A 16963-nucleotide genomic window follows, 5' to 3' on the forward strand; every position below is an offset into this window, starting at 1 on the left:
TCGGAAGCCTGTCAATCACAGGCAGTGCTTGGGAACGCCCACTCCCGTGGGATCGCCTCAAGGTGAAAATCGGGATTAAGAGGTATGTGCTGACAAAAAAAAAAAAACACTGGCATTGTGTCGGTAGGATGGCGCGACATTGTGTGATGTCAAAAAATGTTTTAAAGGGTGAACCTCCGCTTTAAGTACATGAATGATTTCACACCTGTCATTGCCAGACTGCATTAACCCATTTCTATCATGAGTGTTTTCAAACATATTAGTTTTAGCATTTAACATTTTGTTATCACCATGTTCAGGTACCGTCTTATCCCTCAGAGCGGCACCATAGCTGTCCCAGGCAACCTCCGGCTCCAAAACGCAAAGCTCCCTGGGGGTTTCTAGGGACATCTCTATAACCTTTGTCTCAGTTGCTCGGGGAGATAGCACATCTTTAACTGCATTCATAGTAACATTTTTATCTCTAGTGAGCTGCATTAGCCCATTAGCAACTGGACCTTCAACTTTAGACAACACAATATTATCAGTTTTACCCATCACATTGTCATATTCAAGTTTACCACTTGCCTCCCCACTGGACAGGGCACTGCAGCGAGGCAAGTCCTTTTCCACACAGACAGTGGATCTCCCATTTGGGGTCACTGCAACTCCAGTGTGCACATTCACAGTCAATCTTTTCCATGCATTTACCAGCAACAGTCTTACCAATCACTGTAACAGGGACTGCCATGTTCATTTGAGTACGTTGTCTATCCTTTATTGCACTTTCACTGGCCAACTCTCCCTGGTGGCCATGGGATGAAACTGCAGAAGCCACTGCTGACTCCTTAGCACCCCCTGCAGGCACAACAGGTACTTCCTTACTGTTGCCAGAGGTGATTGCAAACACGCTTGCAAACAAATCTGGGCTTGCAGACAAAGACTTCTGCCCAGTAGCCATATCTCCAGCCATGTTCCATAACCTGGGACAAGAAAAAATTCCATGCCCCAGCCGACCACATTCAAGGCATGGTACATTTTTGCACACATCTTTAGTGGGACGCCTCTCCACATCTCCACTGTAGCTCCTCCTTCTGGTTACTATTTGATCTCTCGTTGCTAAGGGAGACAGCGCTTTTCCAGCTGTACTTTGCTGACTCTCCCAAACACAGCGACTTTGCGATCCTTGACGCATTGTTGCTTTCAACTTGCTACGCTCCTCTGTCGACAATACGTTTCTCACGTGGTTTGCAGACTTGATATCACCACCGTTGCTACGGGCAACCACATACCTCTCAAACTTCGGATCCGACTTTTGGACACTCCTGGCACTCAAATCAGGTTTTCCAAACATGGTCGCAGACCTTTGTCTGGCCATGTCACCTTGTCTTGGCGACTGAGACAAAGGGCACTTGGAGAGAACATGCCCCCACTCTCTGCACCGCAAACAGCGCTCTTGCTTCAGAGCCTTAGCAGGGCTTCCCCAACTGCATCCTCTTTCAAACTTAGGACTTTGCACATTAACAGCTGGCCTGCTTGTACTAGCGTTACCAGGGGAAACCACATGCACTTCCCCTTTAACTGGAGTTAGTTTAGCAAAAAACAGTCTGCAATACTCTCTGGCAGGCTCAAACCCATGCATCATTTTCGCAGTCACTCCACCAAACTTTTGCACCGTCCAGCAAAAAAAAATGAAGCACTGTCACTTTAAAGCAAGTTGCTTTTCACTTCAGGCAAGCTCTCCTCAGCTGCACACACAGATTGTGCTGTCTCAAGCACACAAACACAGTTCATATAACAGATGAACTTACATTTTCAGGGATCTCCAGTTCTGCCAAGATTCTCCTTTCACAGGCACATAACCTGCAACATGCAATGCCTTTTGCCTGGCTGCACTTCCGCACACCGCCTTAACAGTTCCTGACATGAATTCACTGTGGAGCAAGGACCCGGATTCCACCGTCTTGTGCCCGCTGAATCCACCACTTGTAGCGTTGGGGGATGTTAGCTCAAGTGGGATATGCGTTTTTAAGTGATTCACGCCAGTCCGGAACTATCTTTAAGGGCTTGTTGGCCCACTTTTATTAACCACTTCCATACAGGGCACGTATACACCTTTCCGCCCAAGCCAATTTTCAGCTTTCAGCACTGTCGCATTTTTGAATGGCAATTGCGCGGTCATGCTACACTGTACCCAAACAAAATTGGCGTCCTTTTTTTCCCACAAATAGAGCTTTCTTTTGGTGGTATTTGATCACCTCTGTGATTCTTTTTTTGCGCAACAACTAAAAAAAGACTGAAAATTTTGAAAAAAAAATACGTTTTTATTTTTTTTTGTTAATTTTTTTGTAAATAAGTAAGTTTTCTCTTTCAATTACGGGCACTGATATGGCGGCACTGATGGACACCGATGAGATGGCACTGATGGACATCGATGAGGTAGTACTGACGGGCACAGATGAGGTGGCACTGATTGGCGGCGCTTGTATGCGGCACTGATGGGCACACATAGGCGGCACTGATGGGCACACATAGGCGGCACTGATGGGCACACATAGGCGGCACTGATGGGCACACATAGGCGGCACTGATGGGCACTCATGGGCGGCACTAATGGGCACTCATGAGTGGCACTGGGCACTCATAGGCGGCACAGATGGGCACTCATGGGCGGCACTGATGGCTACTTATGGGTGGCACAGATGGGCACTGATAGGTGGGCACTGGGCATGGATGGGCACTGTGGGGTGGCACTGATGGACACTGTAGAGTGGCACTGATGGACAATGTGGGGTGGCACTGATGGACACTGGGGCGACACTGATTTACCTATGTTGCCAATCAGTGCCCATTTGTGGGCACTGATTGGCATCTTTTTTTTTTAAATGCTTTTTTTGTTTTTGTTTTTTACAGCCTTTTTTTTTTTTTCAGCTTTTTTTGTTTTTCATCTGCCCTTCCCTGGTGGTCCAGGGTGGGCATCCCTGGTGGTCCATGTGGCGATCCAAGGGGGGGCTGCTCTGATAAACAATCAGCGCGAACCCCCCCTGTCAGGAGAGCCGCCGATCGGCTCTCCTCTACTCGCGTCTGTCAGACGCGAGTGAGGAAGAGCCATCAACGGCTCTTCCTGTTTACATCGTGATCAGCCGTGATTCGACACGGCTGATCATGTGGTAAAGAGTCTCCGTGAGAGACTCTTTACCGAGATCGGTGTTGCAGGGTGTCAGACTGACACCCCGCAACAACGATCGCAGCGATGCGCGCCCTCGGGGCCCCGCAGCGGCATAGAATCCTAAGGACGTCATATGACGTCCAGTCAGGATTCTACAACCACTTTGCCGAAGTCAATCTGTCATTGGCGGGCGGCAAGTGGTTAAAAACGCAAAAAAATATGAAAATCCAAATACAGGCTTCCCACGCAGGGGGTTTTCACTGTCCACACAAAATGATACCTTCAGCCTCCTGGCTTACACATGCAAAAGAAAATACCGAGCCACCTGGCTCTCTTTAGCAGTAGCACAACTGCTCAGGCTCCAGCATGGAGCTCTCCTGACTCCTGTCAGCAACCTTAGACTCAGGTCTCTGGGGTTTCACAGTGCAGCCTGCACTCTCCAGCTTCTCTAGCCACTTCAGTGCACACCTGCACTCTGAGTTCTCCCTTCCAAGCCTGGACTCCTCGGGAGGGTGGAGCCCAGAATGCTGGTCCTGAGTCTCCTATCAGGTCCACACACACCTGCACAATCAGTGTGCTGATCAGCTTTAAAGCCTGAACCCAGGACTGGGGATTCCATCCCACCCGGATCTCTACGAAATCCCCGGGCTCCAGGTCCCAAAGTGGATTTTAGTAAATACAGAGGAAACTGAAAAGCCAGTTTCCTCTCAAACCAGCAAATACCCTGGAGCCCCTCAACCTGCCTGGTTGAGAATCCTGGGTCACCACACCCCTGGGGTACCACACTACTACAATATATAAATATGTAGGCTGCCATTTCAGGCTGGTTGTCTGTCGATCTGTGGAATGTTCTCTAGATTTTTTACCTGGAGCCAGCATATAACTGGAAATCAAAACTTGTTCTTGGGCAGGGAATCAGAAAGTATTTGAAGCTATTTGATCAGCAGGCAGCCAGACTACTTGTATTTTCAGGAGGTTAGCAGTGGCATCCCACATTGTTCCTTTAATTATTTTTCAAACATACAGTTTATGGTTGTGGTGAAATGCAGTGCTTATCAATAAAGTAAGTTGCTAGGTAAAATTGGGATTGATTTACTAAAGGCAAATACACTTTGCACTTTGCAAGTGCAGTTGATCCAGAGCTTAGCAAATGAGGTAAAGCTTCACTTTTGCAAAAAATACCAATCATGTACAAGAAAAAAACAAAACATCATTTTGAGTCCACAACACATGGTAAGAGCATTTATCCTCTCTTTGTGTGAAGCAACCTTGATTCCTTCAGACAGTCAGTCATTCTACATCCAGTGTTTCTATTTTGGAAGAAGCCTTTCCATGTCACGTGGTCATACTATGTTTGATTGATTGATTCAGCGCTGCACTATTTATTTTCATAAGAGGAGAATTCCCTTTAATTTATAGAGATTTCCTCCAGTTGTCACTTCCAGAATTAAGGGAAATCTCTTGAATGGCACAGACAGCAATAAATAAACCAACAAAGTTTTAAGCCTTCCCTGCTTAAAAAACTGAAAATTGTATACTCACCTTTCCGTAATTTTCATTTCCTGTCGCATCTTCATGGCAGCATACACCTTTGGGTTGTGGCTCCGCCTCCACAACCTGATAGGACCGCATAGCTATTAAACCCAGAGAGGGCCCCTACCCAGGTATTCTCAGTATATATAAACCTCACCTCAGATGGGTGGGCATCTGTATGCTGCCATGAAGATGCGACAGAAAAGGAAAATTACAAAAAGGTAAGTATACAATTTACCGTTTTCCTGTTGCATCATGGCAGCATACACCTTTGGGGAATAACTCACAAACTGGGTGGATCTGAGCATAAAGTCAAGTTTATTTACATGGAATAGGAGGTGTTGGACTGAATAAATGCTCGTCCAAACTCTGCCGTGGACAGTCGGGCAGAGTCCACCTTGTAATGAGATATAAAGGTGTTTCTAGATGACAGTCTCTGCTCTGCAAATAGTTTCCGAGGGCACCCTGCAGTAGGCCACCCAGGAGGTCGCCATTGCCCTTGTGGAATGTGCCTTCAAGCCCTCAGGTATTTGTGTTTGACTCAGTGAGTAAGCCTTTTTGATAGTCTTCACCAACCATGCTGCGATGGTGCGAGAGGTTGCCGCTTGCTCTCTCCTAAAGCCACGTGGGATAACCAGGAGGTTTTCAGAGTTACTAAAGTCGTTGGTATGCCAGGATGTTGGTTCTCTAATCCAGCGGATGTGGTTTCTCTTATTCTGTAGAGAGAGCAGGAAAGTAAATCTCCTGATTGAAGTGGAAGGAGGATGAAACCTTCAGAATGAAGCGATCAGACGGTCTTAAGACTACTTTGTCTGGGTAGACGATTAGGTATGGCTCCTTCGCCAATAGAGCCTGCATCTCTGAGACTCTCTGGCCGATGTTATCCCTATTAGGAAGGTGACCTTGAGCATTAGGTCCCACAAGGAGATGTTTTCCAATGGAAAGAATGGTTCATGGGATAGAACTTCTAGTACAGCCGAAAGATCCCAGGTCAGGAAGGAAGGCTTTTCTGGGGGCCTTATCTTTAGGCAGGCCCTCTGGAACTGAATGACGAGAGGCTCGTGTGCCCATTTGACTCCTTTCATGGCAGATAAGGCTGATACGTGGACTTTCAGGGTACTTGATCCAAGGTCCTTCTCTAAGCCTAACTGGAGAAACTCAAGGATTTGAGCAACTGTTGGAGATGACGGGTTCCAGGCTTGTTGCTGTGCGACTGAGAGAAACTTCTCCTAGATCCTCTTGTAGGTACTGTTGGTGATGTAACTTCTGGCTTGAAGAAGAGTCTCTACCACTTTTTGAGAGCAACCTTGGTCTAGTAACCTAGCCCCTTCAATCTCCAGGCTGTCAGGTGCATTCTTTCCGGGGAAGGATATAGAAGTTGCCCCTGAGAGAGTATATCCGCTGCTGGTGGAAGCGGTAATGGCCTTGCTGTATTCAGCTGAAGGAGAGTTGTGAACCATGGCTGCCTCGGCCAAAAAGTAAGGACTGCTATTATTGTAGATGCTGACCTCTTGAGCCTGAGAAAAAGTCTTGGTATGAGAGGTGTCGGGGGAAAGATGTAACCCAGACGAAGGTTCCAGTCGTGCTGTAGGCAGTCAGTCCCCTCCGCTAATGGGCAGGGGGTTCTTGTCAGATACCTCTGGCACTTTGCGTTGTCTGGTGTTGCTGTGTTGCTGCTAAATCTAGAAGACTGAAGGCCAGGAGGGCTTGGAACGCTGCTTTCATTTCTAGGATGTCCGATACCACTTCCTGTGTCTCGAATGGCCAACGGCTTTGGACAGCAAAGTGCTGGTAGTGTGCTCCCCAGCCCTCCCTGCTGGTGTCCGAAGGGATCACCTCCCGGGGAGGGGATAGGGAGGAACTCAAACTGGTAGAGAAATTGAGACTGAATTGGGACAAGTAGGTGTCTGATAAACCTATAGTGCATCCAGTCTCCCAGGTTTGTGAATAATGTAATAGATTGGAGGTTTTCCATCTTGCACGGCTCCAACTTCCTGCGCTTGTCATTTTTTTTTTTAAACTGGGCACAGATTACCTGATTATTTTTATTTTTAAACAGCTAAAAACTGGATCGGAATGTTTTACTTTTCCATCAACGCTGGAAGCCTGGCTGACTGGAAGAGATTAAAAGGTGGACTTTCCACCTCTCAAAGTTATATGATTGTTATGCTTAATGAATTGTGCTCCTGCATGGGTGAGTTTGTCAAATTATTGTACCAGAAAAGTGGACCTCCCTTAAACTTTCACCAGTGTTACACCAATATAGCTGATCCTGATCCCACTGATCCTGAAGGTTTTCCATCCAGGTACGTGCGTGAAGCTTCAAACAGGCACCCTCTGGATTAGTGTGCCCCTAAAGGGACTTCAGCCGTTCTTTCAAGACAGGAGCCTTAGATCTTTAAGGCTTCAATAATGAAAATTGGGTACTTCTCCAGTTCATTACTAATCTTTTCCCTAGTCCGTAGGATTTTGCATCTGTGTATCCACTTGGGGGTCGCCACCTTTTTTTTGTCAGATGATATTCGCCCTGACTTGCTAATGGTCACCCCTGAGATGGCTGTATCCTGTCTACTCCCAAATAGATTGGATTGGTGTTCTGGTGTCTTGCACCATTTTTTTTTTTTTTTTACGGGATCCACCAACTATGGCTTTAGCCATAATGCACTGCTTGCCGTGACCGCAGGGTACACCGCTCTTGAAAAAACATTGATTGACGTCTGACACGTCCACCAAAAAGTATGCTGCCAATTTCAGCTCAAAGCTGTTACCACCTTGTCTCTTCACTTCTTCCAGATGGGCTTATTTAAAGGATTACTCCAATTTTGCAGAGCTGCAATTTCCTATAAAAAGCAATGAAACATTTCCTGCTTGTATGATTTTGGCATCTACTGCGATAAAATGTGTATTTTTGATAAGATACTCCCAATAGGGAATCATGTCTAAAGGGATGCATACCCTGACACTTTCCAGAGTCCTGCAGGTGCAGCAGCTGGTTGATAATTATGAACCATTCCCATTAGAATGGCACATGGGCTGGTTATTGCTGGTGTGCCGGCACCTGCAGATGCTACAGTATGTAGAAGCACTTCAGATCTAGATCAAATCTTTGGACTAGAGCCTCCTTGAATGTGACAGTAAAGTAGCATGTCTTGCCAGCTACATTAATAATGCATCCACCATCGGAGGAGACTGCAGCAGGTTGACCTATAGCTTTTTCAGGGTATACAGTTTTGACAGCCTGTTTATAAGGGCATTTTTCTTTGACCCCTTCAATTCTTCCTGGATTAACTCCTCCAGTTGTTCAGTAAAGGAAATGAGTGTTCTAAACTTGTGGAGAGTTTACTCTTCACCCCAAGTAATTGCGTCCTTAATTGCCCTTGCAGAAAAAGGGTCTCTATTGGCCGATCTTCAAAGCTTGTGGCAATTTGGACACCACCTACTGGCCCTGGTTGGAAGTGCTAGGTAATTCATGCACTGTAGCTTGTCAAGCAATAACTTTCCACCACGAATGCAGCAACTATTAGGGCTGGTAACCTGTGGTGTTTGTAAGCGGGGAGCAAACATAATCAGAGGTGAGATGATGACATTGATCAATTGCCTGTATGACTGCTCTTGAACGGTGACTGTTCTGGCTTTTAGCAGGCTCTCTTCATCTTGAGATCCTTGCAGGACTGTATAGTGCTAGCTTAGCAGGCAATGACTTTCCACCACAAATGCAGCAACTATTAGGGCTGGTAATTTGTGATGTTTGTGAATGGAGAGCAGTGATAATGAGGGTGAGTTTATGAGCTTAATCAACATTGCCTGAATGTCTGTTCTTAGATGGTAACTTGTCTTGACTGTCAGAAGGCTCCCTCCATCTTGTGGTCCTTACAGGACTATAGATATTTCCTCTCTTTTTCTCAATCTTCACTACTTACCTAATCCCTATACCTTAAAACATTGGGTGGTCTGACTGGACAGCGTTTCCCTAAAAACAGAGCATAGCAGCAAACTGAAAAGAAAAAACAGCATAACGCTAAGTCTCCACTATTGCGACCTAAAAGTCGCATGATTTTGCTGCAAATTTGATGCAACTTGAAGCAATGCCTGTGTATTCTTGGGGTCTATGGACACAGATATGAACGTTACTCATTGGAAATCATGGGGTACGGCTTGTAATGCGATTTTGCAGTGACAAGTTGCACTAGTGGAAACTGAGCCCAACACAGTGATCCTAGAGCAAGCACTGAGAAGGAGATAGACAGAGCCCAGATGAATACCATAAAGAGCACAATGATTCTGGAGCAACATTGAGAAGGAGATAGGAAGATCCCAGGTGAATGCCTTAAAGAGCACAATGATCCTAGAGCAACACTGAGAAGGAGATAGGAAAAACCCAGGAAAATGCCATAAAAGGTGACAACGTACCTGTAAACAATGACCACATAAGCATCCAGCATGCATGAGTAGAGTTCTCCACCATGTGTTTCCAAAAATGCAGTGAAACCATTTAGAACTCACATTTTCCATTAAGTGATGATATCAGTGCCTGAGCATGATCAGATCACCATCCTGGAAAAGCTCTAGCCAGGAAACACAGAGTCCGCATCACTTCCTGCCTCTCAAGTTCAGAGAACTTGCACTGCTGCAGCCATCTTGGTAGTGGCAAATGCCCATAACACAGAGAAAGGAAGTAAAAGCATATGGAAAGCAAAACGAAACACTGTCACTTACGTCAAAGCTTGTTTAAAGCTTTCTTTGAGAAGCCTGCACCACCAAAATGGGGCTCCAACCATGTGGAGACTGTAGAGGAAAGACTTCCACCCAGGAGAGGCTGAAATATGCCCCCCAGACCACCAGAATGGGGCTCCAACCATATAGCTCATTTAGAGGCTGTACAGGAAGGACTTCCACACAGAAAAGGCTGAACCTGGCTTGGGCGACAAACGGTAAGGGATACCTCGCGATTCCAGTCCTGATCAGTTGAGGAAAAAAAGGAGAATACCTGGGCGGGGGCCCTCTCTGGGTTTAATAGCTATGCGGTCCTATCAGGTTGTGGAGGCGGAGACACAACCCAAAGGTGTATGCTGCCATGATGCGACAGGAAAAGACGTTTTGGCTATAAAAACAGTACATTTAAAATATTTTAGGTGTGGCCTGATTTAAACTTCATCACTGGTTAAATCATACTGTCTGGGGATGAATCTTTGAGTAATCAAATTACTGTATAAACTTTATTTGCTTTTTTTTTGTAGGGAAACCCAATGCCCCATGATAGCAGATACACTTCGTTAATCAAACAACATACATCTATATGTATCTTGGATAACACCATATTAAAAGAGGCTATGGATATTGAATTATCTCCAGTTTATCGTTCTTTACTCAGGCAATCCATGAACGCTCTTGAAGGAAAAGACTACAAAAAAGAAAGACTGCAGGATATCATCAAGAAATGTTTTGTTCTAAAACTAAAGAATAAACAGGATGCAGTAGAAAGTATTATCCATCTTTTTCATAAGAGAATCCTGTAAGCAACTCTGTTTGTACAACACATTATTCTAAAACTTTACAATAGCATAAAGGAAAAGGGGATTAGAAAACAATCAGATTGCTATTCTATTTTTTTCTGACACTTGCCTACACAAACATATTCTTCCAGCATAGTTATAATATAAGGCCCTGTAACATTTTGCATAGCGGAAAATGCGTTCCCGCTTCCAAATTTTTGAGCAATTAACACGCATTTGTCATGCATAGGGAAACCCAATCATTTGAATGGACTGCTCTATACGCATTTGTCATGGCAAAGAAGTTTAGGGACCAAATTTTGGCCCTGAGCCATGTGCATTTTTACACACGTTTTGTCATGCTATTAGGAATGAATGGCACCTAATCGCACATCACGTATTTTGCCACAATTATAGCTCAATTTAGAATCACAGGCAGGATCACGCTAATTCTGCTCATGATTCCAAATCACTAAGAGTGAACGGGGCCTTTTTAAACACTTGGCTGTTTGCCAAATATTTCTAACTCAACCAAACACTTTTTTTCCCTGACCTTTTTTAACCCTATAGATTTATTATTGTTGAAAACAATCATCAAGTAAAACTTTTTAGCATCAAAGATCAAAATATCACTAGTGAACCCCCATCTTATTATGGCTGTTGTTCCAATAAATGGAAATATTTCAGTGGAAATATAGTAAATCAGAATACCTGCCAGGAGGCCCAGTTTTTTCAGTGTTATGCCGCGTACACACGATCGGACATTCCGACAACAAAAGTGTGGATTTTCTCAGACGGATTGTTGGCTCAAACTCGTCTTGCATACACACTTTCACACAAATGTTGTCTGAAATTCCGAACGTCAAGAACGAGGTGACGTATAACACTATGATAAGCTGAGAAAAATGAAGTGCAATGATTCTGAGCATGTGTAGGATTTTTGTGCGCCGGAATTGCATACAGACAATCGGAATTTCCGACAAGAACTTATGTTGTCGGAAAAATTAAGAACCAGCTCTCAAACATTTGCATAGTAGCACAAAATAAAAATCACCCAGATATATTAAAGTGGTGTAAAAACCCTTACATACAGTATACCCATTGAAGTGACTTTCCTTGGGTGATACTCAGAGAATAAACAACTCCTCTCACATAATTTGCTCCTGTTTATCTGCAGTTTTCTCTCGAGTAGTAGTAGTTCAAAGTGCAGAATTGATATTGCTTGTCTGACCTTCAACAAACAGTGGGCAGGGAGCTGGAGTTACATTCTGTAGAGCCCAGTGAGGTAAGCTGAGAGCTGATTGGATGGAAGGGAGACACCCACCTTCACACAGCACACAGAAACAAACCTTTTTACCTCCTTGGTGTCAGGAAAACCTGTCAGACGTGATTCATACTGATACCAAAGGAGGCAGCAGGCAGAAATGATTTAGTGCTCTGGGTGGAACAAGTACACACTAAAGAGGAATGTGCTTTGTTCATATTTCATGTCAGAGGTTTACAGCCACTTTAATTCTAAATGTTGGATAGTGATTATTTTGTAGTAATTAATTTGTGTATGTTATTTATATTATGCAGAGATCTACAGGAAGAATTTAAGGAGTTTGAAGATAATCTCAATGGGGAGATGAAGAACTGTAATAGGTAATGTGTTTTAGACACCTCCACAACCCAAGCTTTTTTTACCAAGCACAAGGACAAAGCTTTTCTACCCATTTTAATTAGGAGTTGCAAAAATGCTTGACATACAGTTATAAATCGCAGGTTCAAACAAGCCATCTGGCTTGTTAGCTTCAAATATGCATGGTCTCTCACTTTTATTTGCCTTTTAACTTGCTAGAAAACATATGGACATATTTGTTTCATATGTTTTGCGGGCCTTTGCTGCACATGAGTACACTGGCCTTGGTAGCAGGCAAGCAAAACCACTAGTGAAGATATTAAATGCGTGCTCTATACAAGAGCAAAAGGTAAAACAAAATAAGTATGAAAAAGTAAAGGTCGCATTTAATAATATTGATAATATTGAAATCCCTTATTTGCAATATAAAATTTTACACACGAAAATCTAATATTGTAAATCATATTTAAAGCGGTGGTTCACCCTCAATAACAACATTCTAGCATTAAATTAAGCATAGTAGCGCGAGCTACAGCTACAGTATGCCTTTATTTTATTTTTTTGCCCCGTACTCACTGTTTAATCCTATAGTGAAGATTCAGACTCCCCGTGGGGAATGGGCGTTCCTATCCAGAGGGAAGATGATTGACGGCCGTCTATGGCGCGTCACGCTCCCCGAAGATAGCCGGAGTAGGTCTCGGCTCTTCACGGCGCTATACGGCGCTTGCGCACAGACTATGCGTAGGTGCCGTGAAGAGCCAATTCCTATTTCGGCTATTTCCGGAGAAGCGTGACGCGCCATAGCCGGCCCTCAATCATCTTCCCTCTGGATAGGAACGCCCATTCCCCGCGGGGAGTCTGAATCTTCACTATAGGATTAAACAGTGAGTACGGGGCAAAATAAATAAATAAAGGCATACTGTAGCTCGCGCTACTATGCTTAATTTAATGCTAGAATGTTGTTATTGGGGTGAACCACCGCTTTAAGTTTAGCGCTTGTGCTTTTTTTTTACACTGAAACAGAGCTTTGCTGTAGTATCATCTGCTATCCTTACATTTAACAGCAGAAGTACATTATCCAAAACAGTTTTTTTTTTTTGAACAGGTCTAAATACCATGCTAAATGCCAGGTTGACATGAATTGCTTTCAGCTGCAAGAGAGTGTATTTACCCATAACTTAAATGTAATTACTTATAATTCATGTTGGCTGTTTGGCACAGGAGGTCTAAAATACAAATTAAAACTATACCTCTGTAGGCACTGCTCCTTTACATGTACTACCAACAAGAATCTTGCAGTGCTTTGAATTAAATAAAATACTTCTAAATCATCAGCATACTGTACCCAAACTACACCCTGTCTGGACTAATAGGTAGTTAAGCTTAGCTCTGCCTATTGCAGATCTAAAGGTCAAGACCGTGCTGCAAAAAATACACCTTTACACACACAAATTCCTGTGCTGGCTTTTGTGCATGCCAGCCTCGCTTAAAGGGGAAGACGTACCTGGGTTTTTCTGCCGCAGTATATACACGTGAGTCCAGTCGGGAACCGGTTAGCGACACCCCAAACACAGATCACAAACTTGGTGTTTGCCTGCTCTGGATCGCATGGTCCGGAATTACCATGCGATCTGGTTGCAGTGTGTTTCCAAAAGTATATGAATGGCACAGGAACCTGTGCGGTTCCTAGTATGTAGTGGCCCTTAGGAAGTATTTGTAAAGCAAATAGGCTTGGCATCCTTGCCAATTTGCTAAGGACAGGTTTTAAACAAATGCATGGAAGATTTTTGTGCACTGATGCTCTATAACCATGGATTTATTAAAGAATGTGTTACCCCAACATTTCATAGTTCTAATATGTGTCTGTTGTACAGTGTACTTGTGTTAAAAAAAGTATCCTGCTCTCTTTGTATTTCTTCCTTTGTCTTAAATACCTGGTGATGATTATGCCTGGACCCCTGCTATCCTATTCCAAACTTACCACACTAGGTATAGAAGCACTTTCTTTTTCAAGTGTGGTCTGTTTTCAGGATGTGTAGGTTAAACAGCCTGGCTGTCCTCCAATGGCCAGACATGTGCTGACATGCCCCCTTGCACAGCCATTTACTGTGAAGATCATAGTATTGCTGTTTTTACACCCCCACCTCTTCAAGCCCCTTATGCAGCTGAGAACAGAGATTATGGTATCATAAGTATGTATAATGTATGTGATGTATTCTGTGTATATATACTGTTTGTGTGTGTGTCTGTGTATATATATATATATATATATATATATATATATATATATATATATATATATATGTATATATATATCTATATATATATATACTTAGGCCCGGATTCACATACAACGGCACATAGTTATGCCGGCGTAGCGTATCGAATATACTCTACGCCGACGTAGCGCAGAGCGGCAAGCACAGTATTCACAAAGCAAATGCTCCCAACGTTGCGCCGGCGTAACGTAAATTCGTAGGCGTAAGCCGGCCTAATTCAAAATAGGTGGAAGTGGGCGTGATCCATTTAAATGAAGCGTGACCCCATGCAAATGATGGGCCGAACGAACGGTGCATGCGCCGTCCCGTGGACACAACCCAGTGCGCATGCTCAGAATCACGTCGGAAATACTCCCTAAGATACGTTAAATCACTGCCTACGACGTGAACGTAACCTACGCCCATCCCTATTCACGTACTACTACGTAAACGACGTAAAATACGACGGCTGTTCCCTGGTCCATACCTTTGCATGAGTTGAACCTCATAGATGGGGAATAACTATACGCCGGACGTAAGCCTTACGTAAACCGTGTATATTAATGCGCCGGGCGCAAGTACGTTCGTGAATCGGCGTATCTCACTCATTTGCATAATCGAATCGTAAATCAATGGGAGTGCCCCTTGCGGCCAGCGTAAATATGCGCCCACGATACGACGGCGTAGGAAACTTACGTCGGTCGTAGGAAGCCTATTTTCAGGCGTATCTAGTTCTGCGGGCACGGCGCACAGATACAACGGCGCACATTTACACTTACGCGACGTATCTCGAGATACGTTGGCATAAGTGCTACGTGAATCCGAAGACATGGATGAGCGAGTTTGGAGTGGAGAAACTTGACTGACCTGCACAGAGTCCTGTGAATGGTCAAACATTCCCATATACATACTCCTAAACCTTGTGGAGTGCCTTCCCAGAAGAGTTGAAGCGGTTATAGCTGCAAAGGGTGGGCCAATACTGAACCCTATGGACAAAGACTGGGATGCTATTAAAGTTCATGTGCGTGAAAAGGCAGGCGTCCCAATACTTTTGGCAATATAGTGTATGTTTTGGCTTTAATTTCTGTTTCAAACTTAATGGGTTGTTTTACAAGGTAAAGGTTCACATACTGTATACTTTAAAGCTGAACTTAAAAAAAAAAGGTTAGGTCTTAGGGGTTCCATAAAGAGATTGATCCGCCCCCGTCCAGTGCTTTGGTGAGATGTTTTTTGGCAAGAACTGGGACATATGGGGCATTTCTCAGCAAGGGTCATGGGAAGGCAAGTTTTATGCACATGTACTGCTGCAGACCATAAGGAAAGTTGCACGAGAAACAGCTATGGATTAACAGAACAACGGACAGCCACTCGACCTTTCATTCTCAGGGTTACTATGGCCAGTGTAAACCAATATCAGATAGTTGCTCTGAGTGATGCATATTTCAATTCCGAAGCTGTCAGATATTTAATAGATTACTTACACTCTGTTTCAAATTATTATGTCAATGATATTTTTCTCATTTACCTAAATAATTGATGTAAACAACAGTCAGCATTATTCTCATGTTATCAACTATTAAGAGTACATTTCAAATTTTATTGAACAAACCTCCTAATAACAGTTTTTTTTTTTTAAAAATAAAAAACTTACAATGCACTGAAAATTGTAATTTGTTGTGTTTGCAGAATATTTACTGAAATCAAAAGCTACCGTATTTTAATCAAACTTTGAACAACATTTTAACTTTTTAAATATTTTAACAGGTCACGTTGCATTTTAACATAGGGCCCCTTATTTGATAGCTGCTTTACAAGTCTTGCATCCATTGAACTTGTGATTTTTTGGACAGTTTCTGCTTGAATTTGTTTGCAAGATGTCAGAATAGCCTCCCAGAGCTGCTGTTTGGATGTAAACTGCCTCCCACCCTCATAGATCTTTTGATTGAGGATGCTCCAAAGATTCTCAATAAGTGTCAAGTCTCTGATGTGAGGCCAAGTGGCAGAGAGGGCGCCCCTTGCGGCTGAGTGCAGCGCTCCCCTGGGATTGATACAGGGGATACAGTGCCCAAAGGTGCACGGGTTGCCAGTAGTGCTGCAACAGGCTGGTAGGCAAAATGTGGCTGTGGTGCGCTGGTTAGCGATGTCAGTAGCCGTGCAAGAAGAAGTCTTGAGTAGGTGTTTGCAGGATAAACCAGGAGCAGGGTTCGCAGCCAGGCCAGAGGTCATATACCGGGAGACAGTCCAAGAGCAAACAGGAGCAAGCTGGGTCATAAACAGTGGGCAGTGGATCGAAGAATAGTCAGCCAAGCCAAGGTCAGAGCGAGGAGATAATTGGGATCACAGGTTAAGCCATAAGCAGAGGTCAAGCCAGGGGTTTCAAGGTAAAAAGACACAGAAATACAGGAAGCGGACGACAATCCAGCAATTTGGGTCAGATAGTGGCAGCCTTTTATAGGCCAGGAGGGGGATCCGCCTGTCACATGATGTGCCTATGGCGGACATTTCTTCTACTGGCAAGTTTCCCAGTACTTCCACGGCTATTTCCCTGACAGGTATCCATCTGTCACATGATGTGCCTATGGCGGACATTTCTTCTACTGGCAAGTTTGCCAGTACTTCCACGGCCATTTCCCTGACAATAGGATTGAGGTCAGGGGAAGATGGAGGCCACACCATGACTTTCTCTCATTTTATCCCCATAGCAGCCATTGATGCAGAGGTATTCTTTGCAGCATGAGATGGTGCATTGTCATGCATGAAGATGATTTTATTACGGAAAGCATAGTTCTTCCTTCTGTACCAGAGAAGGGAGTGGTCAGTCAGGAACTCCACATACTTTGCAGAGGTCATCTTTACACCTTCGGGGACCCTAAAGGGGCCGACCAGCTCTCTTCCCATGATTCCGGCCCAA

General features: G+C 44.1%; 1 protein-coding gene across 2 annotated transcripts in view; it reads left to right on the forward strand.

Annotated features, from left to right (window-relative positions):
• Nucleotides 1–16963, forward strand: part of LOC120931667 (leucine-rich repeat and IQ domain-containing protein 1-like) — a 127514-nt gene that overhangs the window by 41148 nt on the left and 69403 nt on the right. For both annotated transcript variants that reach the window (XM_040343317.1, XM_040343316.1), the window contains exons 7-8: nucleotides 9919–10193; nucleotides 11752–11817. In XM_040343317.1, the coding sequence (XP_040199251.1) occupies nucleotides 9919–10193; nucleotides 11752–11817 (341 nt within the window). The remainder of the gene's footprint in view (nucleotides 1–9918; nucleotides 10194–11751; nucleotides 11818–16963) is intronic.

This window comes from Rana temporaria, chromosome 3, assembly GCF_905171775.1.
Source record: "Rana temporaria chromosome 3, aRanTem1.1, whole genome shotgun sequence".
Classification (NCBI taxonomy): Eukaryota; Metazoa; Chordata; class Amphibia; order Anura; family Ranidae; genus Rana; species Rana temporaria.